This window comes from Narcine bancroftii, chromosome 6 (genome assembly GCF_036971445.1).
Source record: "Narcine bancroftii isolate sNarBan1 chromosome 6, sNarBan1.hap1, whole genome shotgun sequence".
NCBI classification, from domain to species: Eukaryota; Metazoa; Chordata; class Chondrichthyes; order Torpediniformes; family Narcinidae; genus Narcine; species Narcine bancroftii.
The window spans coordinates 160,554,978-160,580,760 of NC_091474.1; the positions used below are offsets into that span (position 1 = coordinate 160,554,978).

A 25,783-nucleotide genomic window follows, 5' to 3' on the forward strand; every position below is an offset into this window, starting at 1 on the left:
ATGAGGTGAGTTTTGCCGTGCGATTTAGACTGCAGACTTCCCCTGAAAAGTAATAGGGGGTCCTGCAGGATAAATTGTAGTGCAGGAATTGACTAAAAATTCCTCCACTTTCCTTTTTAGACTGCCCATGTAATGGCAAATTTCATTGATTGTGCCTGAAGTCTAAAAACCATATCAGTAATAATCCCTAAGACAGACTGGTCAAAGTTCTTTGTAATGCATCTTCTTGGGGTACACCTCAAAAAGGACAATTGCAAACCTTTCAGACCTTCCTGGCAAAAGTACAGTCCCAGATGCACTTCACAAAAGGCACTCAACTATTCACTTGTGAGAACAACAATCTTATTTATTAACAACAGGTGTATTCAAAACTATGCGTTTAGCTAATTTTATATTATTTTAATGTGTCAAATTACATTTTATTTTGATTTGCTTTCAAACAAATGTATCTTTAATAATTTTAATTAAATTTTTGAAGAACTCTGAATAGCCTTCAATTAGATATAATTAAAAGCTGTTTAGTCTTTTCAAAAAATGGCATCTGAGGCCTTGGTTAAAGAATGAAGCTAGCAGCCCTACTCCAGATGCCTCAGATAAGTCAGCCCTTTATTTTTCACAAAAAGTAAAGTGAGATGGGACCAGATGGAGTTATAGGTAGGTTCAGTTCCAGGATTCACATCGTGAGTCATAATTATCGTAAATTGAAATTGTGCAAAAAAATGCGATATTTGTTGAAAAACATATATCTCAGTGAAAAAAATTGCAAGATTTTGCTGAAAAAAGTGTGAGAACAGAACCATCGTAACTTTGAAATATCATATGTGGAGTCTACTTGTAAACTGGAAAGTCTGCAGATGTTGAAGTGCAACACACAAAAGTCCTGGAGAAACTCATCAGGTCAAGCAGCATCCATAGGAAGTAAAGGATAACCAAAACTTTGGGCCTGAGTGCAGATGGCATTAACATTTCCTTTAGCTCCACACCCCCTTCCTTTCTCTCTCCATTCACAAAGCTGCCCTCCTATCATTTCTCAGCTTTTATTCTCTTCTGTTCTCCCACATATCCCCCTATGATCTGTGAAATGTTAGCCTGCCCCTTCAGTCCTCCTCCCCTCTTCTCTTCCCCCACCCCCACAACTCACCAGCTTTTTAGTCAGGCAAATTGATGAAGGGCTCAGACCCAAAATGTTGGTTTAACCTTCCATTTGATGCTTATGATGGTCTGCAGAGTTTCTCTAACATTTGTGTGTGTTGTGGGACCATATGGAATGGGTTTGTGCAGTAGTTTTGGCCTGGCTCAATCTAGATCTTATCTCCTTGTCACAAGAAACACAGAAAAGCACTGCTGTTCTGAATAATTAGCTACAATTAGCACAGGTAATGATTGTAGTCGTAAACTTACCTCAGAGTGAATTGAATAGTTTTTATTGTCACTTGAACTGAAATACAGTGAAAAGCTTCATTGTGCATAGTATCTTGGCAATCCAACAGCTACGGCAAGTAGTGTATTAATAACAAATAAGACAATGGTGTGTAGGGATCAGTGTAACCAATGGTAGTCAAATAGTGCAGGGGATTAAGAAACATTCATTTGTAAAAGGCAATCTATCAATGCATGCCAATGTGTGATCCATTCAAGAGTCTGTGAACAGAAGGAAATAAACTCTTCTTGAATCTGAAGGTGTGTCAAGCACATCTATCTTTTTCCTGACTGAAAGAGAAGAGAGCATGGTTGGGATGGGATATGTTTATCTTAGTATTTAAGAAGCTCTCCTGAGACAGCAAGAGAGATAGAGTTGATGGAGGAAAGATTGGTTTTCATGGTGACCTGAGTTGTGTTTACAACTCTCTGCATTTTTATGTAGCCTTGTTCAGAGCATGAGCAAGCTAGGATGCATCTGGGCAAAATATTTCTTAGGTGCATCTGTAAAATGCAAATTTTCTTTTAGGCTTTTGAATAAGTAGTTTTTGCTTTTTTGGTTGTAACATTAAAGTGGATGTTAGCGATGTGTGCTCCAAAGAACTTAAGGCCACCTTGACACAGTACGAACGTGTTGTTTTCTATTTCCTGAAATCATTGACCAGCTGCTTCATTTTGCCGAGGTTGAGGGAGGGGTGGTTACCCTGACACCTGATCCTCTTCCTATCCTCCATCTCATAATTGTTTGAACCACCTATGACAGTGGCATCATCTACAAATATATAGATCAAGTTTTTGGTCATAGAGTCTAAAAGAGAACTGCAATTCCACCTTTGAATTCAACAGGGCTATGTTAAACGGCAACACTCAATCGCTTAAGAGGAATTAGCACGAGTCCAATTCTCTACGGTTTCAGTCAATTGATTCATGATTACCTGACAATTCCAGTTCTTCATTAAACCTGAAAATTGTCCTGAGACTTTTGATTCGTATACAGCTGTTGATTATCTGGTGGGAATCCAGAGAGTCCATTACCATTTACTGAAGGTAACATTAAACAAATGACCAAAACTACAACTTCACAAATAGTGAAAAAATAATGGGGATATGTGTGGTACAGCCTGCGTGTACACACTTGAGTCCCCTTGTACAGCACTAATGAAAAGTAAGCACCATTGCTTGAAGTGACCAATTTATGTTTATGGCTATTTTGAATTAAAATTGATACTCAAAGCAAAACTAAGTATTTTTTAATTGTTTGACTCTGTATATTGAAAATACCAGTCATCTATTTGCGAATGGAAACAAAAGTATTTAGAATGATTATTCCGATTTAAAAGTAATGGGTAATTAGATCTTTCCTATTTATAGGAATGGCTTGCATCATGCACAGGACATAATGTAACAGCCATTACAATTTTTAGATGATAGTAAAAGCAACAGTATATTAAGAGGAAAGATGTAGTAGATCAAATTTAACTTTGAGAAGTATACAATTACATAATTTTGCAGAATGAAGAAAAAAAAATACACCTTTAAGAGGACAGGAAAAGCGAACCAATACATATATCATTCTTTCTTTGGCTTGGCTTCGCGGACGAAGATTTATGGAGGGGTATGTCCACATCTGCTGCAGGCTCGTTGGTGACTGACAAGTCCGATGCGGGACAGGCAGGCACAGTTGCAGAGGTTGCAAGGGAAAATTGGTGGGTTGGGTTTGGGTGTTGGGTTTTTCCTCCTTTGTCAGTGAGGTGGGCTCTGCGGTCTTCTTCAAAGGAGGTTGCTGCCCGCCGAACTGAGGCGCCAAGATGCATGGTTGGAGGTGAGATCAGCCCACTGGCGGGGGTCAATGTGGCAGGCACCAAGAGATTTCTTTAAGCAGTCCTTGTACCTCTTCTTTGGTGCACCTCTGTCTCAGTGGCCAGTGGAGAGCTCACCATAGAACACGATCTTGGGAAGGCGATGGTCCTCCATTCTGGAGACGTGACCCACCCAGCGCAGTTGGGTCTTCAGCAGCATGGATTCGATGCTTGCGGACTCTGCCAGCTTGAGTACTTCGAAGATAGTGATGAAGTCATTCCAATGAATGTTGAGGGTGGAGCGGAGACAGCGCTGATGGAAGCGTTCTAGGAGCCGTAGGTGATGCTGGTAGGGGACCCATGATTCAGAGCTGAACAGGAGCGTGGGTATGACAATGGCTCTGTACACGCTGATCTTTGTGTGTTTCTTCAGGTGGTTGTTTTAATAATAATAAAACATACCTGTTGTATAATGTATATATAGACAGAAATTCTTGCTACTGGTGAACAGGTATTCTGTATAAAATGACAAATAGCTATAATACTCATTAAATTATAAAGGTAATATATACAAAAGATTAATAATTTTCAGTTACCATGGTGCACGATTATTTTAAAAAGAGACCTTACAATAATGCATCGGTCTTTTTTGTGCTATCCAGAGCAGTCCATGATTAGCGTAACAAGGGCAGATCCAAGAGCCTGATTGCATTGATAAGACACGGTTCCTGAACCTTGCTGGAGTTGCTGGTCTTCAGGCTTCGCCCTTTTTCAATCATTTTTAATTACTTTTTATAATAAATGCAGAAACTGAAAATATGTGTGTATGTATATATGTTATATACATTGGAGGGGACTTTTTACCCCCTCCATAAATCTTCGTCCGCGAAGCCAAGCCAAAGATATACATACATGCATTCTCGGCGACACTAGGTATTATTCTATTTAGTAGAATCCTAGCGAAGATTTTGCCTGCAATGGAGAGCAGCGTGATTCCCCTGTAGTTTGAGCAGTCTGATTTCTCGCCTTTGTTTATGTACAGGGTGATGATGGTGGCATCACGAAGGTCCTGAGGCAGTTTTCCTTGGTCCCAACAAAGCTTGAAAAACTCATGCAGTTTGGCATGCAGAGTTTTGCCACCAGCCTTCCAGACCTCTGGGGGGATTCCATCCATACCTGCTGCTTTGCCACTTTTCAGTTGTTCGATTGCCTTATATGTCTCATCCTGGGTGAGGACCTCATCCAGCTCTAGCCTTAGGGGCTGTTGAAGGAGCTGGAGCAGGGCGGAATCTTGGACTGAGCGGTTGGCACTGAAAAGAGATTGGAGGTGTTCTGACCATCGGTTGAGGATGGAGATCTTGTCGCTGAGGAGGACTTTGTCGTCTGAGCTGCGCAGCGGGCTTTGGACTTGGGGTGAGGGGCCGTACACAGCCTTTAGAGCCTCGTATAAACCCACGAAGTCGCCAATGTCCACGCTGAGCTGGGTTTGTTTGGCGAGGCTAGTCCACCACTCATTTTGGATCTCCCGGAGTTTGCGCTGAAGATGGCTGCATGCGCAACGGAAGGCTTGTTTCTTCTCTGGACAGGACGGCTTTGTAAGGTGAACCTGGTGGGCAGCTCGCTTCTTTGCCAGCAGCTCCTGGATTTCCTGGCTGTTTTTGTTGAACCAGTCCTTGTTTTTCCTGGAGGAGAAGCCCAGTACCTCTTCAGTGGATTGCAGTATGGTAGTCTTCAACTGATCCCAGAGGGTTTCAGGGGACGGGTCCGTGAGGCGGGTTGCATCGTTGAGCTTTGCTTTGAGGTTTGCCTGGAAGTTTCCTCTCGCTTCGTCTGACTGCAGGTTTCCAACATTGAACCTCTTTCTGGGGGCTTTACTGTTCCTGGGCTTTGGCTTGAAGTGAAGGTTGAGCTTGCAGCGAACCAGCCGGTGGTCAGTGTGGCATTCCGCGCTGGTCATGACGCTGGTGTGGAGCACATCTCGTTTGTCACTTTCTCGCACCAGGATGTAGTCCAGGAGGTGCCAGTGTTTGGATCGGGGATGCATCCAGGTAGTCTTAAGGCTGTCCCTCTGCTGAAAAAGGGTGTTTGTAATGACAAGCCGCTGTTCTGCGCAGAGCTCCAACAGGAGGCGCCCATTGTCGTGGCACTTGCCGACGCCATGCTTGCCCAGGATTCCTGGCCAGGTTTCTGAGTCTTTGCCGACGCGAGCGTTGAAGTCGCCAAGGATGACAACCTTGTCGGCTGTAGGGGTGCGTTGGATGAGGTTGTGCAGGTCAGTGTAGAACTTGTCCTTTTCTGCTGGTTCCGCCTGGAGAGTTGGAGCATAGACACTGATGAGGGTGATGCAACGCTTGTTTTGAAGGGGGAGTCGCATGAACATGATTCGGTCCGAGTGGCCTGTCGGAAGGTTTTCGAGTTTGGAGGCAATGAAGTTCTTGACCATGAAGCCTACACCAGATAGGCGTCGTTCATCCGAAGGCTTGCCAGACCAGTAGAGTGTGTAGCCCGCGCCGCGTTCTTGGAGGCTGCCTACATCTGCCAGGCGGACTTCACTGAGAGCGGCTATGTCGATGTCAAGTCTGAGGAGTTCATGTGCAATGAGGGCAGATCGACGTTCAGGTCGGTGGCTGTCAGCCTTGTCTAGCATGGTTCTGATGTTCCAGCATGCTAGCTTGAGTTTGTGACCATCTTTTGAGGGGGAGGACGTGGAGGGGGAGGACATGGAGGGGGAGGACGTGGACCTGTCCTCGGGCAAACAGAGGAACTACTGACATGGTCTTTGCCCTCAGACAGCTCCAAGAAAAGTGCAGAGAACAAAACAAAGGACTCTACATCACCTTTGTTGACCTCACCAAAGCCTTCGACACCGTGAGCAGGAAAGAGCTTTGGCAAATACTAGAGCGCATCGGATGTCCCCCAAAGTTCCTCAACATGATTATCCAACTGCACGAAAACCAACAAGGTCGGGTCAGATACAGCAATGAGCTCTCTGAATCCTTCTCCATTAACAATGGCGTGAAGCAAGGCTGTGTTCTCGCACCAACGCTCTTTTCAATCTTCTTCAGCATGATGCTGAACCAAGCCTTGAAAGACCTCAACAGTGAAGATGCCTGTTACATCCGGTACCGCACGGATGGCAGTCTCTTCAATCTGAGGCGCCTGCAAGCTCACACCAAGACACAAGAGAAACTTGTCCGTGAACTACTCTTTGCAGATGATGCGCTTTAGTTGCCCATTCAGAGCCAGCTCTTCAGCGCTTGACGTCCTGCTTTGCGGAAACTGCCAAAATGTTTGGCCTGGAAGTCAGCCTGAAGAAAACTGAGGTACTTCATCAGCCAGCTCCCCACCATGACTACCAGCCCCCCCACATCTCCATCGGGCACACAAAACTCAAAACGGTCAACCAGTTTACCTATCTCGGCTGCACCATTTCATCAGATGCAAGGATCGACAATGAGATAGACAACAGACTCGCCAAGGCAAATAGCGCCTTTGGAAGACTACACAAAAGAGTCTGGAAAAACAACCAACTGAAAAACCTCACAAAGATAAGCGTATACAGAGCCGTTGTCATACCCACACTCCTGTTCGGCTCCGAATCATGGGTCCTCTACCGGCATCACCTACGGCTCCTAGAACGCTTCCACCAGCGTTGTCTCCGCTCCATCCTCAACATCCATTGGAGCGCTTTCATCCCTAACGTCGAAATACTCGAGATGGCAGAGGTCGACAGCATCGAGTCCACGCTGCTGAAGATCCAGCTGCGCTGGGTGGGTCACGTCTCCAGAATGGAGGACCATCGCCTTCCCAAGATCGTGTTATATGGCGAGCTCTCCACTGGCCACCGTGACAGAGGTGCACCAAAGAAAAGGTACAAGGACTGCCTAAAGAAATCTCTTGGTGCCTGCCACATTGACCACCGCCAGTGGGCTGATCTCACCTCAAACCGTGCATCTTGGCGCCTCACAGTTTGGCGGGAAGCAACGTCCTTTGAAGAAGACCACAGAGCCCACCTCACTGACAAAAGGCAAAGGAGGAAAAACCCAACCCCAACCCACCAATTTTCCCCTGCAGCCGCTGCAACCGTGTCTGCCTGTCCTGCATCGGACTTGTCAGCCACAAACGAGCCTGCACCTGACGTGGACTTTTACCCCCTCCTTAAATCTTCGTCCGCGAAGCCAAGCCAAAGATTCTTTTATAGGTATAATTTTTTTATTAATTTAATATACTATCGTTTTTTTTGTTCTAAAAATGTTAAATAAAATATTCCAAAAAGAAACATGTTAGACCCAGGTTAAATAACTTGCTGTGGATGTTCCCAGTCCTTAACTGGTGAATTCCATTTATGTGCCAGCACCCTGTATAGCATTTGGTTCCTCAATGTTATCACTTAATTTCCAATTTAAGTGTTAATGGAAAATAAGGAAACAGCTGTTAGGTGATGTAAATGAGCACTGTGGTGTGATCGGAGATCCACTGAATGTCTGTTGTATATTAAATATTCCCTTACGACAGGGGTGGCCATTCCTTGGGTCAATTTTTTCACGCACGAGTTCAGATACACCATACAACTCTTGTACCCCCATTCAATTCTTGTAAAAATATGTTAATAAAGACATATTTAGCATTTTAAATGATATATTGATTTCATATAAAAACAAGATAAACATTACTTATTTTAATGAGACTTTTGAGTCAGTGTTGATTTCTCCAAGCATTTAATGTTTGGAGTTAAATTAGTTACTGAGAGCAGCAGAGAATTTTTCAAATTTGAATCAGTCAATCACATCCTCATTTTGTTTTTAATCAATTTCATGGGTGAAAATGCTTGTTCGTATCTACATCATTCCGAAACTCCGGATATAACTCTGGGCAAATTTTCTTAGTCTGGAAAATGTTCACGGAGTAATAATTGCCAGAAATTAATCATTTGGGCCTGAGGGAAACTCATCAAATTTCATGTTCAATAATGAAGTTGTTTTCAAGTCAATCAATTCCATTTGCATGTTACAAGGCATCTTCATGGTTCTGTTGTTCACTAAGTGAAAATAGGTTTATAAATGCAAGTCATCAACTTTAGCAAAATAATGATGACTTTCAAATGATTCTTGCAATAATCTGATATTTTTCAATATATTCTGTAAAATTGCCATTATCTTCAGCATGTTCAATCTGCAGAAACTGGCTCAAATACTCATTTTATAACTGAGAGATAAGAGTTTTATCTTCATCTTGAATGCATTGATATAATTTACTAAGCTTGGAAACAATTTGTTCTTGCCCTGGAGTTTCAAATTTAAATCATTGAGATGGCTGGTAACTTCAACGAAAAGGCTAAATCAGATAGCCATTTGTTATCACATAAAAGGGCTCTTTCCTCAGGCAGCTCATTTTTCTCTTCTAGAAATTTATGAACAGTATTTTTCAGTTTCCAAAATCTACTCCGAACTTATCCTCTAGAAAGCAAGTGCACCACAATGAAGGACGAGATTGTCATATTCCAAATCTAACATTTCACAATATTCTCTGAATTCTTGTCAGTTTAATCCTCTTACTCTAATTTTAATCACACATTTCACAACCAGTAACATAACATGCTGCAAATTTAAAGTTTTTCCACAGTGACTCTTGGTGCATAATGCAGTGATACTTTAGTAGAGGATGACCTAAAAAGTTTTCAAGCCAAGTTGTAGTCCCAACCGCTTTACCTATCATTAATGGTGTTCCAACAGTGCAAACATCAATGAATTTACTATAATCTAGTTGTAGATTTTCTAGGGATAATTTTACTTTATCAGATATGTCTGATCATCTTGCGACTCGAGACCAATATGCTCTTCAAAGATGTTAAAATTATCATCAATTCCTCTCATGGCTTAACTGGGCTACATTACATGTGTCAGAAAATTTGTCCAAAGCTAAAGAAAAGAAAGTACAAGCATGGACAAGGTCCTTCAGTTGCTCAGATACATCATGAAAGTATCTTCAGTGCGTATGGTAACTGTTTGATTTGACAGAGCAATTTCCTCTATTTTCTTTTCAATATTTTTATCACCAAAGCCATCTTGCAAATATTTGGACATAAGGCTTAACAATTTCTTTTCCATTAGAGAAAGACTTCCATTTTTTTGGCCAACACTAAAGAAATTTCGTAGGATGCTTCTGTTATCGCCAAACTTTCACAACTTCTTTTAACAGATATATTTTGTCTTGTTTTGATTTCTTCCTTTTTCTTAATCACCTATTCTTTCTGCAACCCAGACTTCAGTTTTTCTTCTTTTTCAATCTGATGTTTTATAGTGTCAATTAAGATAATGTCTTCTATCATGTGAGAAAGTGTTTTCACAAACAATGCACAGTGGTTATACTGAGGGAGCTGCTATAAATAAGAACTTATTTTCCCACTGTTCATTGAATTCATGCTCATGTTCATTTTCTGCTGTTCATTTTCTTTTGCACTGTGTTAGGTAACTGAATGTAAAATAAAAAGGCTTAATTTTCAAATAAATACAAAACTACAAATGTTCACAAAGGACAAACAAAGCACAATTCCAGCCAATTACAAACTGACTGGCAAAAACCTGTGATGCACCAGTGGTGCAGATGTCTGGCGGCTCAGGAACAAACGAGCATTGAACATTTATGGAATGACTGCAGAATAAAAGTTCTTCTTTCCTAATTTGACTCATTGAACATTTTTCAATTGAAAAATCGATTAATATAAAAGAAGAAACATTCGCTAAAATATGTGCATGAAATAATAAAATTGCTAAAAATAATTGCTAAGTTTTAGATTTATTCCTGTTATAGATTTTTTTTATACAAATCAGTTTTTGGTTAATTATTTTTGCATGAGTAGGCTTACTTTCGTCTTATCATCACGAGGGTGCAATGCACCACTTCTAATCATCTAATGCACCACTTTTGGTGCATGCACCATATGTTGGCCATCCCAGCCTTATGATAATGAGCTTTACTCTACCCCCTGTGGTTTTTATGCTCCAGGACCTTGATTCTTGCAGCATTTTATAATGACAGTTATAAATTAACAACTTCTCATCACTGATATTCAATGTCTATGGTTTAGAACAGTCTAATCATACACCTCAAATTAGGAAAGGCATTTACTTTCTTTAAAGGACCACTATTTCTGAATTCTTTTGGCAGCTATGCACATTTTGTTTACAAATTATTCACAAAATATTCCAGTAAAATGTCTCAGAATTTGGGCATTTCAGAAATGTATTAAATATTTGCATGAAACAACCAGATTGCTATCTTAAAACTGATTATGTTGATGTCTAGCATCTTAACCTGGGAAGATAAAGATAACAGTCATGTGGTAATGCCACCATAAACAAACTCCTCTCCAAATACATGGCATCTTGACTTGGAAGTATATTGCTGTTCTTTTTTTCCATCACTGGGTCAAAATTCTGGAACTTCCTGCAGATGATGGAATTCTGAAATAAAAGCAAAAAAAAGTTGAAAATGCTCAACAGGTCAGGCAGCATACATTGAAAGAGAAACAGAATTAATGCTATAGGACTGATTTGTCTTCTCTATATCATAGAAGGACCCCAACAATGTAAATTTTAGCACTGCACTTCCTCCTGTATAATCAGGGTGAACATTACATGCTATCTCACCAATGATGTGCAGATCCCTAGTATTGGGAAAATAGTGGATTATAGATACATCATTAGAAAGATTTTAAATCTTCATATAGATGGCCAACTGTGAGTACCTTATGTGATGTGGCTACCATCCATTCAGTTTCTGCCATGTTTATTAGAGCTATTTATAAGTACAACTCGAGTGTGACTGTGCAGTGCACAAAAGTGCTGGAGAAACTCACCAGGTCACACATGATCCTAGGAAGTAAAAAGCATTCAACATTTTGGGCTTAATCCCTTCATCAGGAGTATTTGACTTCCTTTTGCTTCCCATGAATGCTGTGTGATCTTCTGAGTTTCTCTCCAACACTTTTGTGCATGGTACTTGACCCCAGTATCCGCAGATTTGACTGTTGTAAATGGTATTGTGATGCTTGAGCAAGAAGTAATCTAGTTAGAAATAGTGGAAGAATTTAGAATTAATATTAAAACTAGCAAAGGTCTACAAATTGTGATTATTAAAATTCATGGGGCATTTCAGATTTGGTTTATGCTTTTATTTATTTTGACAAGATTATTAGGGCATTTGGAAATTGAAGTAGATTGACAATTTATTGTGTGCATTCATCAATATACAGCAATGCTCATAATGTTCTTGTTATGCAGTTAATGGAAATATGCTGACAAGTCTTACTGATTTTGATCCCTTTGTTTAACTGACAGACTTTCCGATGGCCTGTTGCCAGCAACATTGACGGGACTGAAATGTTGGAGATCCAAGTTTTCAACTATAGCAAAGTCTTCACAAATAGGTATGACAGAATAATCTATTAAGTTGAATTAATAAGCTTGGTTTGACTTCAGCTGAGCCCATGCTGCCTTTGTTCAATAAAATTGTCAGAAATGCAATGATCTGGGTTATCAATTATGTCTCTCAATAGAACAAAATAATGTTAAACTGCAATCAATGTTTTCTTCATACATTTTGAGTAAAATAATAATTACTAATTTACAGCCTATTTATGGGTTCAGCAAGCATTCCAGGCGGTAATGATGTATTGTAATTGTAGTACAAAGTAATTGAATTTAAAACTGTAGTTGGATCTGATCTCCACAATTACACTGGGTGACAGGGTTAACTAGAAAATTTTTAAACTCTTGGCTTATCACGTTGCCAGCTGTGTTTTAAGAGTTAGTTTTGATCTGTCAACAGATGCAGTATTTCATCTTTATTCAAAGGACAAGAAGAAACAATGAATTTTATCCTGGGGAATAATTTTAAAACTTTCATGCTCTTTATACAGAGCATAATATTTGATAAGTGAATGTACACATTTCATTTTCTTAATTTCCCATTCTTTTATTTTAATGGAGAAAAATTGTGTGATCACATTAAAGGAAGATGCTTGTAGATGAGTGTGTGCTCCCGAGTAAAAAGAGTGTGTACCTAGAGTGTGGAAGGTGAAAATCTTGTATCCATACACAGTATTGGTCAAAGCCATAACCATTTAAACTTGCAAAGAATGATTTCCAGTGTTGAGCCTCTCCAGCTTTAGAGAACAGGTTGGACTGCTGCTCTTCACAACACTATCATGTGGAAAAGGTTCACAAGCAGTGTGAAAGCTGAAGATGAATCCCTATTGCATGCAAGCAACGTTCTGGGAAATTATCAGCTCTGATGAAACAGTTCTTTCCTTGGTGACTATTTCCCAGCATCTGTAACTATGGAACTTAGATTATGGTATCCTGTTCCAGGTAGATGTATATGGTTTTGATGTTCTTGGATATCTTGGTATAACCATAAATGTAATTGCATCTTTTCATGGAGGTTGTTGCTACTCTTCAAATGGACACTGGCTGTAGAGTTCAGGTGATGGGTGAGCTCTAGGGCAATCTAGACAATATATTTTTGACTGGGCTACTTTTGAGCAAGTTCAAAACTTGGAAGACAATATTCATAAGCCAGTTTTAATTGATGATCCAAGGATGTTTCCAAAATATTGAGCTTTTTTTTAATATCACCTGTTTAAAAAGGCAATGGGAGTGTTTTGGAAGGAAATTTAGAAAGCAGGTGCAAATAAACAGTCCAGGCTCACAGTGCTGATAAGGATCTTTCAAGGATTGAGTTAGGCCTGCAACAAGTTCTGGTTTTGACAAGCAGAGATAGAAGAAAAACAAACAGGATTTCTCTTCTAGAGAGAGAGAGAGTTCCTCAGTGGCTTTTAAGGCTGCAACATGGCAAGCTTGGTAAAACTCCATTTTGAAGATGAGTTATGAGTTCAGCCTATTGAAAACACTTGTAGTTTTTACAAGAGGGAATGGCTGGCTAGAGTGTTTCACCTAAAATAAGGGAAACAAGAGGAACTCTGTGGTGACCTGGAAGAAGAGGTTATCATTTGGAAAGCCCATGATAGGGCAAGTTTCTTTGGCAAGACACTGAAGTGGCTGATCAGAGAGAATCAGTGTGTGTGTGTGTGTGTGTGTGTGTCTAACAAGCTACAAATCTCTCTCTGAAACCAACAAGAACCTTCCTGAGTGGTAATCATTTAAGCACCAGAGCCTGGTGAAAATTCAAAAATATTAAATTCTCTGCACAGTATAAGAATTACCTGATACCAGTGAACTTGGAGGAGTGAGAAGTGAGATTGGACTGTGAATCAAAGAACTTTCCCTGAACATACACACATTACATACATGTGTGCTTAGAATTAGAAGGGGGTTAAGTTAGGTTAATGGTAATAAGTTAAAGTTTGATCCTAATTTTATGTTTAAAGAAAATGAAAAGCAACTTTTGTTTAAGTAACCATTTGTCTTGGTGAATTTCTATTGCTGCTGGGGTTTGGGGTCCTCTGGACTCGTAATAGTATAAATATGACCAAACCAAATAAGGTTAATAAAGTAAAACATTTCAGTTTGTAACATGATTTCAGGGAAGTGGATTGAAATTTGAGTGTCACATGGAAAACAAAGCATTAGAATAAATAGGTCCTTCCAAATGGAATGGATGTAACCAGTAGAGTAACCAGGGATTAGTTCTTGAACATATAGATATTGAGCTGATTTCACTAATGGAAGATTCACAAGCAAAGTGACGTAGCTGCAAAATAAGGGGGCATTCAATTAAAGCTGTGGTGAACTAAAATTTCTTCTCAGATGGTAATAATTCTCTGGAATTTACTGCCCTCAAGGGTGGATCATTACATAAGGTGAAGGTAGATAAATATTTGAAAGATTGAGGTTAAAGAGAACTGGCACAGAAGAGGAGTTGATGCCAGCATAGATGAGCCATATTCATAATGAATGGCAGAGGAAGGATTGAGAGACCAAGGTAGTTTACTCGTGCTCTGATTTTCTTGTGTTTCAATGGGAATTTATTAAAAGTGATTATGCAGGCTATATCAATCCCAGTGGGTAAATGTGTGATATTTAGTTACAAATGCATTTTGTGAAAGAGTTCTTACCATTTTTTCAATAAATATTTTGGTCCACTTAAACAAAATAGGCTACAAGTTCATTGCCACAACATAAAATAGCAATGCTGATTAAAAACCAGCTCAATATGGAACAGTGTTGCACGTACATCTGGGTATTTATGAAGTATCAGGAAACATGTCCCCTCATTTTTCTTCTTAATCTTTTTCTTTATGAAAATTCCCCAATTGTTGACAAAGCTAATTTAACGTGAAAAATCTGTCTGCCAGATTTTCAACATAACCTGTCTGAAAAATAACAGTTCTTGTTTGGTTACATAACAAAAAAATATTTTCCACTGAAATGATGTCATGGAAAAGGCCAACATTCAAACTGAAAAACGTATTTAATTTAATTCCTGCGAACCTCATGTTAAAAAAAACCAATAAAATGAATAGTTTGACAGTGACCATTGATGAATATATTGTAGGTTTGCAGAGATACTATTCACCTGGAAGAAAATGAATAATTTGCTGAAGTCCTTGTCTTGAAAGTTTTCTGCACCATGAAATCTGTAAACAGGACCAAATTCTATTCAAATTCCTCTGATTTGAAAAACACCTTTTTTTTTCATCAAGATGTTTAAATATCATTTGCATCATAATAGCAGTTAGACATTTATTTAAGGAAACAAATTGCTTTGATTTATATACGTTTCTTGACATGATTCAGAGTGGTAACCTGGTGCAATTCGATAAAATGGAAGTAGATCATTTATGAAAATACAAGCAGTTTTCCCCATTGTCTCTTGTCCATTACTAGGTTGAAATAATTGAAATAATAAAAATAACTTAGAAGAACAAAACCATTTTCTAGTTATATTTGGGTTGCGTGGTTAGTTTCCTTGTAAATTGGGTTCAAAATTTTGAAAACAAGCTGGAGACCTGATTAATTAATGAGGTGGATTTTTTAAAAGTATTTTATTAATAGTTTTTCCACTCAAACTCCAACAATTGTTAATATCATTATCAACAACATCAACATTATTTACATCTCATATTTGTTAATTCCATACAAACTTTTCATAGAGTTTGTTATTTTTATCCTCTTCCCTCCCCCCACCCCCCCTCCCCCGCAACATTGAACACTTAACACCAAACTAATTACACTTCCACACAATATCAAAACACTCACAACAAAAGTATGAAACTATTAGGGTTTATGTGTTTGTCGAGTCGCAGCAGTCAGTGCCTAGACTGCCTTCTTTTCTCTGTGGCTTTTCCTGATTAGAATAGGATGGGATCTGCTCCCCCGCCAATTGAGGGGTAGATTAGGAGGGTAGGGTAGGGTGGTGAAGCACGGTGGTCCTCACTACAATTGTGCTCCTATATAGTTTAAGTAGGGCTGCCAAACCTTCAAAAAGGTGCTGTATTTATTCCTGAGGTTGTAGGTAATATTCTCCAGGGGAACACAGCTCTAGATTTCTGTGTTCCAGCATTCGATGCTCAGGTAGGTGTTGGACTTCCAGGCAACTGCTATGCACTTCCTGGCCACTGCCAATGTAATCATGACAAATTGGATTTGAAATTTGGACAGCTTCATTGTAAGCCTAACATCCATTATGTTTCCTAACAGGAACAGCTCTGGGTCCTGTGGGAATTCTTTACCTATGATTTTTTTTCCCAGGGCTAGGCCCAGTTCCATCCAAAAGGGTCTCACCTTGGCACATGTCCAGGTTGCCTGCACAAAAGTTCTTACCATAATGCCACATCTAAAACATTGGTCTGATAAATCTGGTTTAGATCTGTTCAAATTTTGCAGCATCAGGTGAGGTGCATTATTTTTAACACCAAAGGATCACAGATTGCCGCGCTGACAGGGCAGCTGCAGGAATATAGCACCGTCGGGGGTATCTCAGTGCTTCGTGGCTCAGGCCACAGCACGTGCCTCGGGCAAATGTGATGATGTCACCACCTGCGCAGGACGGAGCTCATGCTGCCCTTAAAGGGCGAGCGCAAAGTTCAAATAAATCAGTTCAACTGAAACTCCTCGGTGCTGTGGTGTGTTTCAGAGTTGGTAGCTATTGCTACAATATGTGCCTTTTGCCTCTTTCATTACTCCTGTCGAAGACACTGTCGGGCATTATAAAGTTGTTAATTGGTCCATGAAGTGAGATCAATCTGTTAAAAATCTTAAATATGAAATGCTGGAATGTGACAGAATGTTCTAATGCAAGATCTTGACCTGAACCATCGGCTATCTTTCTGCCTCCAAAGACGCTGCCTGACCCTCTGAGATCCTGCAACAATTTTTTTGAGACTTGATTTAAAAATATATATGAGAGTGAAAGAAAGAATTTGAAAAGTTGTTTGCACATTGAACTCCCTGTTTGAAATTTGGTCCCACAGTTGTCAATGCAGCCACATTTCCAAGATATAGATTAGCATATGTATCTACTTGCAGACTATGGCAAAGGACAAATTGCTGCATTTTGGTCTTTCATGTGCCTTTTTATAGTACTGAAGCATTTAACGAGCCCCGCAGAGTTAGTGGAGTTGCAGCCTGAGTTCTCGCCGTCTGGGTTAATTCCTGACCTCCAGTGGTGTGTGTAATGAGCTTTCACATTCTCTCAAGTGAATTTCACACTAGGTGCTCAAGTGTCCTCTCTCATCCCAATAGTACATGGGTTGGCAGTTTACGGCCATTGTAAGTTGCCACCAGTGTGTAGATGAGTGGTAGAATCTGAGGGCAGTTTACAGGAATGTGGGCAAGAATGAAGTTGATTCTGATAATGCCAGTGTAAAACTTGTTTTTTGATGTTTTGCATGGATTCAGTGGGCTGAAGGATTTGTACCACTGTCTTTGACAAGGCCAAATTGGTTTGTTTAACAGACAAGTAAAAATAAAAACGACTAAGCAAATTTTACTTGTTTCCTCGATTTCACTTTCCTTCTCAAAGTAAAATGATACATGACCCTTCAGTGAGATAAACTATTTGCTTTTATCATGTCTTTCACTCTAAGGTGGATGTAGCCACTGAACCAGATCATCTTTATCTTTCCATTTAATCTTTTGAGCACCTTCAAATGCAACACAATTACACAAATTCAGGGAGTTATCAGGTAAATGAATGCAAAACTTGATATATGATTTCCCAAATCAGTATTCATGCAGAGGATATACAAACAACTTCTGCATTACAGGCAAAGGGGTGAAATTAGAGGTTACGTTCATGGAAAACAATCCATATTTCAATTTCCTTAATGCCAAGGTGGGTTGAAAAAATATTTGATATATTTGCTTATTTTCATATAAATTCTCTGAGATCAAATATTATACCATATCCCAAATTTTTGAGTAGCAATTTGTGATTTCTGTAAGGGTGAATTTCCATTACCAGAAAGAGCATAATACTTCCTGTTATTTGAGGTAAGATGATGAGCAAAGAATTTTGTCTAGTTCATGGGAAATCTATGATGCTGCATTTCTGATAAGAAAAAGCCAACACCTGCTTGTGAAAGCAATTCCATCGACTTTCACAGAGGAGTTGATAATTTGTAGTTTCTGGGCGGTCCAAGAGATATTCCACCACTGCCCATAATGCATGTTTATATTTGAGTGAAATTGATCTTAACACGATCTATGTTCACAACAAAAGTCAGAAAGCTGGGAGACAAAGGGAACTGTGAAAAATTGTAGTTGTATGTTATCCATATTGTTTCAGCTCAACGATTGACCCAAGATACCTCCTAATCAAGACTACTTAAATAATGGTTAAATTAATAAAATTAAAAGATATAAATGCACAAAACTCATTCTCATAAAACCCACCAGAGCATGAGATTTAGTTGCTACGTGTTATGTAATGAAAACATAAACCTAATCTTTGGTCGCAGCCATCTGTTTAATTATTATTTTTACATCTCATGTAACTCATGACATATTGGACATGTTGGTGTTTGGCAACGGATCACAAATGAAACTTAGAAATTAGTTCCTATTTAAACAGTCTTTTCACTCTTGTGAACGAATGCTGCACATGTCATGGTTCCTGCATGATGCAGTAATTCTATTGTCTATGCTGGCTATCTTTATTTTTATTAAGCCAATGCATTTATAATCGGGTTTAATTTCTGATGGTGAAATTAAATGTACCCCCTATTAATATTTCACATGTGGTGTTCCTCTTACTGAGCAATAAAAACAGGATGGATGCTGTATCAAATGGACGCAGATTTAATTATTGAATCCAAAAGGACATTGAACCCAATGTGTCACATCCTTCAGGTTTCAAACATCATGGGATTAATTATTTGTGTTGCAAATCCCTAACTCATCCAAAGTGCATCTTCTGAGAATGTTTGCTCTAAATTCCCATTTTATTCAACCTTGATCTGTTGATGTACAGACTCTCCACTACAGATTGTCTGTTTAGTATTTCTTGCTGGGTTGTATAAACGTGCTCTGTAGCTGAAATAGCAAGTTGTTAATTTGGAGCCAAGAAGTTTGTGCACTCCATTGAGGATGAAAAAAACTTACCTATATTTACTTTTAAAATCTATTCCCTATGAAGACAATTTCTTGCATTTCTTGTCAAATGTTATAACTCAGAATCATTTTCCTAATGTATTTACTTTATTATCAATGTACTTTCTATCATTATCTGTCTCAAGTATAATTATTATTGAAATTACCAGAGAGTGACTGCAAAATGCCACCTCTAGCTTGGGCTTACTCTTCTTGGCTTTTTAAGAAATAAGACACCTAATACCTTATGTTTTATGTTTGTCTCCTATAGATTTGTTCTTTGTGTTACATTATATTTGCCTTTAGAATATGCATGGAGGCATTGAAGACATCCTTTCAGTAAAGCCTTAAGACCATAAGACATAGGATCATAAATAGGCTATTCAGCCCATTGAATCTGTCTGACCATTCAGTCATGAGCTGAACCATTTTCTCCCTCAGCCTGGCCAATCTCAGCCTAACAATGATGGTCTGGTGATGCAGTCAGTTAAACAAATCAAGTTAATCTTGGTAGTTAAACACACCAGCTCTTGTAATGTATCATACATTGCATTTGTCCAAATATTAAAACTTTTCATGGGGGATTAGTATTTCATCGTTCAAACTTTGCAAGTATCTCTCTCTTAGTATGCTATATAAAGTTCCAAAAGTGCATTCAAATGTTTTTATGATGACAGTCTAATCAGGCCTTCATTTTTTTTGCTCAAGGAAGTGTAATTTGCAGCTTCTACTCTATCAGATTGTGCAGGTTAAATATTATTTTGCTTTCTATTAGTGCAATGCTATTACAGCACTAGAGACATGAGTTCAAATCCGGCACTGTCTGTAAGGAGCTTGTATGTTCTTCCCATGTCTTAGGTTTTCTCCGGATGCTCAGTTTTCTTCCCATCCTCCAAAAGTGTACAGGGATTCTAGGGTATTTGGGTGGTGCCTACTTGTGGGCTGCAAGGGCCTGTTACAGTGCTGTATGTCTACATAAAAATGGAATATCTTTTTGATGCACCATCAATAATTCCAAAAGACTGAAGTTATGTCAAACTGACAAGCTTTTATTCACAATAGAATGGAGTCATGTCCATGATGGTCAACTGCCGTGAACTGGGGATGGGGCTGTGGAGCAGTCAACTTTATTTAGGAGCCTGTGGGAGGGGCCACATGTAAAATCAGCCAATGGGCATGCCCAGAGAGTTAAATACACAGTTGTTTACCACATTCACCTCTTGTGTTTAAAAAAGAATCTGGCAGGGTGAAGGTCATTACAAGTTATCATAAATTGTCTTTTAGCACTCTTATCTTCTGCTGTGACCATCATAGGGCTGGCTGTGGCTGAGTCGCTGAAATGGGATCCTGGACAGGCTGGAGCACCTGTATGCAGTCATCGGCGTTGGTTTGATGGATGCGTGGTGACAAGTTTGGCATGCCATCCGTTGGGGCTGTGGTAACCTGCCATGGCTCTGGTTTATCATGGTAAAAATAGGAGGGGGGTTCGGGGTGGTCAGTCGTGGTCTCTGGAACCCCTGAGAGTGCCAGGTCCCTAACCGATACTGTGTCCTCGTGCCCATCAGGGTAAGGTACATAGGCATATTGTGGATTGGTTTGGAGGAGGAGGACCCTTTCAACCAGTGGGTAGAACTTCTGGCTCCTCGTATGCTTCAAGAGTAGGATCAGCCCTAGGGACGACAGCCAGGCCGGCAATGTGGTCCCTGTTGCAGACTTCCTGGGGAGGGAAAACATTCTTTCATGTGGAGTGGCATTGGTGATGGTACAAAGGAGTGATCTGAATGAGTGGAGTGCCTCAGGGAGGACATCTTGCCAGTGAAAGACTGGAAGACCTTTAGACTACAGGGTGAAGCGGATGGCTTTCCAGTCAATGGTGTTCTCCCTTTCTACCTGTCTATTCCTTCGGGGGTTGTAGATGGTGGTTCTACTTGTGGTGATACCTCTGGCCAGCAGGTACTGGTGCAGCTTGTCACTCAAAAAGGAGGGCCCCTGATCGCTATGAACACAGCAGGGGAACCCAAACAGAGTGAAGAGGCAACAGTCATGTCTGAGCAGGGGATGGCGAATGGAAATTGTGAATACTCAATAATGTTGAGAAAGTACACACAGTGATCAGAGGAGAGGAGGGATCCTTTGAAATTGATGCTCAGGAATTCAAAGGGCCGGTGGCCTTTAACAGTTGTGTTCTGTCCAGTTGATAGAAGTGTGGTTTACAATCCGTGCAGACCTGGCAGTTTCTGATCTCCTCAATGGAGTAAGGCAGATTCCAGGCTTTGATAAACTGGAAGAACCTCGTGACTCCAGGTTGGCAGGGATCATTGTGGAGGACTTGCACTCAGTCTGTTTGTCCACTGGCACACATTCCGCGGAATTAAGCATCTGGGAGTTCATTCAGTTTATGTTACTTAGTTTATAGTACTAGGATATCATAGTTCAATTCTCCACCTTGATTTCTTGTAGTTTGATTTTACCCCATGGCTGGTTGTTGAACATGAAAGCCACTACCTGTTGGTCAGTCAACAAGGTAAATAATTTGCCAGATAGGTAGTGTTTCCTGTGCCATGAGGCCTCGACAATAGCTTGGGCCTCCTCAACAGGTGAGTGTCACATTTCAGGGCCCTGGAGGGTGTGTGAAAAGGCAGGTCAGCCTGCCTGTTTAAGTGTAGCCATCAGGGCAAAGTCGGTGGCATCACTCTCCACCTGGAATGGGATGAATACATCCATGGCATGTATCGTAGCCTTGGCAATGTCCGCTTTGATGCTGCTGAAAGCTGCACGGGCCTCTGGTGCCAGAGGAAAGGAAGTAGATTTAATGAGAGGCCAAGCCTTGTCCTCATAATTGCAAAAGTTTACAAGTCCAAGGCACCCCAATCCAGCAGTGCTGTATAGGAGCTGCTACCATCTTCGAACCCCAGCAGCTTCACATGCGAGCCATGGGGCTGCCATATTGGATGCCACCATCTTGCGACCGAACACATGAACTCTCCACCACAGCCACAGAGAGCAACTCGACACAGGCTTCCATCAAGGTAGTCCTCACCAACTCGCCAGATCGATGATGGACATCCAGGTAAACTGCCATGTGATGAGCTGCCTGTTCCATAGTGGGAGCACAGAGTGGTTCGTCTACCCAGACATGGTACACTATGCCACCAGGCATAATAGGAAAAGAAGCCCAAGCATCTTTTCAGGGCTTTGAGGCTGTGGGGAAGAGGGAGTTCCAAAAGCAGGCGCATGTGATTGGGGTTGGGGCCAGTGACTTCGTTCTCCATGATGTAGCCAGGGATGGCAAGGTGGGTTGTGTGAAATGCACATTTAGTCTTGTTATAGGTGAGATTAAGGTGTTTGAGGGTCTAGAGGAATTTTTGGAGGTTGGCATCGTGGTCCTGCAGGTCGTGGCCGCAAATAGTAATGCTGTCCATATACGGGAATGTGGGTTGCAGCTCATACTGGTCTACCATTTGGTCCATCTCCCACTGAAAGCCCATTGGTCACACCAAGGGAAACCTCAGGAAATGGGAGAGGCAGACATCTGCCTTGAAACCAATGTATTGGTGGTCTTCCGGACAGATGGGAATCTGGTGATGAGCTGCCTTAAGGTCAATGGCAGAGAAAACCTGATATTGCATGATTGGGTTTACCATATTGGATTTGCAGGTGAGGATATGCGTCTAGCTGCATGTATCTATTAATGGTCTGACTATAGTCAATGATCACCACCACATGGGCTCTCCAAGGGCTGGTACTGGCTTCAATGATCCCCTCATTGAGTAGTCACTGCACCTCCGACCTTATATAGGCCCTGTCCCCGGCACTATACTGCATATTTTTAGTTGCAAAGGGTTTACAGTCAGGGGTGAGGTTATCGAACAGTGGTGGAGGGGTGATTTTGAGGATTGAGAGACCACAGGTCATGCACCTTAGGCAACTTTCAGGTTGCTGGCTGGAAACAGTGGGAATAGGGGATGGTGGGTTCTTTCTGGTGGAGCGCAGTGGGCAATTTCAAAACTGCTGGTTACAGACAGTTGGGAGGGGGTATTGTGCTCCATTGTCACACTTTTAAGGTGGCATTGAAAGTCCAGTCCCAGTAGCACAGCAATGCAGAGCTATAACATCATCAGGAGTTTAAGGTCTTCATAGTCTGTGCCCCGCACAGTCAGGGTTACAATGCAGTAGCCATGGAGATCAGCCATGTGGGACATGGAGGCCAAGGAGACTTTAAATCACTGGCCTAATCGTGAGGGAGTGTGATAGTACAGATCTATCACCAATGTACATAGTGTATATAGTTACTGTATCTAGACTGTGCTTACAGCGATTGGCTGAGAGCTAAGCCACACCTATTGTCTGGGCCTTAAAGGGTTGTGTCCCTAGCCAGGTCAGATCATTCCGGACTGGTTGGCCACCTGTGAAAAGCTCCGGTCTTTTGCCAATAAAAGCCTTGGCTTGGATCAACAAGTCTTTGGTTCTTTCGACGAGCTCTACAGGGAGTAATGCTGCACCATGTCTGGGTAGATGAACCTCTCTGTGCTCCCACTATGGAACAGACAGCTCATCACATGGCAGTTTACCTGGATGTCCATTATCGATCTGGCAAGTTGGTGAGGACTACCTTGATCCAGCTTGATGGAAGCCTGTGTCGAGTTGCTCGGTGGCTGTGGTGGAGAGTTCATGTGTTCAGTCGCAAGATGGTGGCATCCAATATGGAAGCCCCATGGCTCACATGTGAAGCTGCTGGGATTCGAAGATGGTGGCAGCTCCTACACAGCGCTGCTGGATTGGGGTGTCTTGGACTTGTACACTTTTGCATAATGCCCTATCTTCCCACAGTTGGAGAAGACTGCATCTTTTGCTGGGTAGCATTTCCTTGGGTGCTTGCCCAGGCCACAAAAGTAGCTCTGCGTGTGCTCACGAGGTACAGTGGCTGTGGTTGGGTCACTGGTGGTGTGTGACGGTGGCAGTACCTCCCAAGATGGCAGCGCCTGGAGCAACCACAAGATAGCGACATTGTCAGCTGAGTAAGCTTCCATATTTCAGAGTATTTTGTGATTGTGTAATACTCTGAAGCTGATTTCTGTGAGTGAAATTATTTTCTTCTACCTCCTTTCAACACCATTCAATATGGGTACAATTTCCATATATTTCACGTAGGCCATGAGAAAACATTTCCATCTTTATTAGCTGTGAATGATTTACAAATCTTGCCCACAATAATGGTGAGCAGAATTAAATTCAGCTGTTTTTCCAAATTCCATCTGCACTGTCCAGCTGATTGGAGGAGGCAATGAGTGTGAAGAACAGAATGGACTGTATCATTTCCAATGGTCAGAAGGATTGGGGTAAATTAACCTGTGTTGACTTGACACTTGTGTGTTAAACTGGCAGGCAACTATGTCAGTATCCTCAGTCATGCTAAAATTGTGTTTATCAGTTTGGATCAAAATTGTGGCTAACTGCAAACAGCTGTATCTCATTAGTTCAGCATCTATTAAGAGTAAGGTTTTATCCCAAAAGTCCAGAATATTTTTGTTACAAATTCAGCATTTATGTTTTAGGGACCAAAGAACCTCTGGAGTGACCAAAAAGCTGTTTGGATTTTGATAGAAATTGATTGTAAGGCCTATTTGTGCATCACACAATGTTGTGCTGGCAAAATGTGAAAACGCCAAGGAAATTCTGGACCATTTTAAATGAAGTGCTGGTAAATTCTTAAATTGGCAGTATTACTCAAAAACTACTGGTAAAACTATTCATGTTCATTTCCTGAAGAAGGTAACTCATGATTTTGCTTCATTATTAATTACCCTAATTTTAATTATCATAAAATAAATTCTATCAGTGACAAAAAGATTTGATGGAAATTATGATGGATAGTTGAAGTGTAATTTGGTTGTTCATGGAGAAAAAAATACAAATCCATTAGCATATTTTTAAACCTTTCTATTGTTTAGTATCTGCTTCCTTCACTTCAGTATTGCTTCCCCTTTTTCAGTTATTTCTGTTGCCTGATTCTTCTCAGGTGTCCATTGTTATTCTTTAATTTTCTGGAACATCTTATCTCTGTATAATTCACACTTGAGAGAGATTACTTTTGCCAGTCTGAGATTAGGGCCAGAATATCTGTGGGAGAGACCCTGTCATTCGGACAAAGCTGGTGCTGAGAAGAGAATGAAATGGAGGAACTCTGAAATAAATGGCTTGTGAATAACAATGCATGAGGCCAGGTGGGAAGGTGATGTGTTATTTTGCAATGAGGAGTATAATTTAACAACCTTTAGGGCATGGTTAGTGTAGCGGTTAGAGCAATGCTGTTACAGTGCCAACGAGCGGGACGGTGGTTTGAAGATGTAATTGGGTATCATAGGCTAGTGAACTGAAAGGGCCTGTTACACTGCTGTATGTTTAAATATAAGCTTATAAAAACATTCTCTGGAATTTGCAAATGGCATTTAATAAAATACAACAGAAAGCAACTCAGTAAGTACTTGCTAATTTAAAATCAGATCTTAGCATAATTGATAAGGCACAGAATGGCAAGGTGAGTAGGCAAGTACTTTGATAAAAATGGAAAGGTTGTGCATGTTGTCAATGTGGACTTCTAGAGGTTCCACACTAAAGAGTACCATGATAGAATGTAGAATTGGAGATGGCCTTATAATGTTGGACATGGAGTATAAGACTAGGAAACAACAGCTAAAGTTGGCTTCAGAATTCTTTGTGCCGATCTGTTATTTGATCTTCTACATCTTTCACATTCCTAATTTATACATTCTAGGGTTGGAAATGAAATAGATAGTAATTTTTTGGCTGGAGATAATTGTTTTTATCAGATATATGTGCTGGAACATAATATTCTCCAAATATACAACTGATTTGAACGAAGGAACATAAAACTGTAATAAGGTGGAGGATGCACTGTATATTGTCCAAATCAGAGCCATTCAGAGGTACAAAGTTTTCAAATAATTTTCAACTTTGTTGCTGATATGTAGTAAGGCATTCTCAAATACA

General features: G+C 40.6%; 1 protein-coding gene across 10 annotated transcripts in view; it reads left to right on the forward strand.

Annotated features, from left to right (window-relative positions):
• The window catches only part of otofa (otoferlin a), a 547,981-nt gene that overhangs the window by 237,032 nt on the left and 285,166 nt on the right, over nucleotides 1-25,783 (forward strand). For all 10 annotated transcript variants that reach the window (XR_011340468.1, XM_069886486.1, XM_069886480.1 and 7 more), the window contains one exon: nucleotides 11,558-11,646. Coding sequence is in view for 9 of the 10 variants with exons in the window: in XM_069886480.1 (XP_069742581.1) it covers nucleotides 11,558-11,646 (89 nt within the window). In the remaining variant the exon portion in view is untranslated. The remainder of the gene's footprint in view (nucleotides 1-11,557; nucleotides 11,647-25,783) is intronic.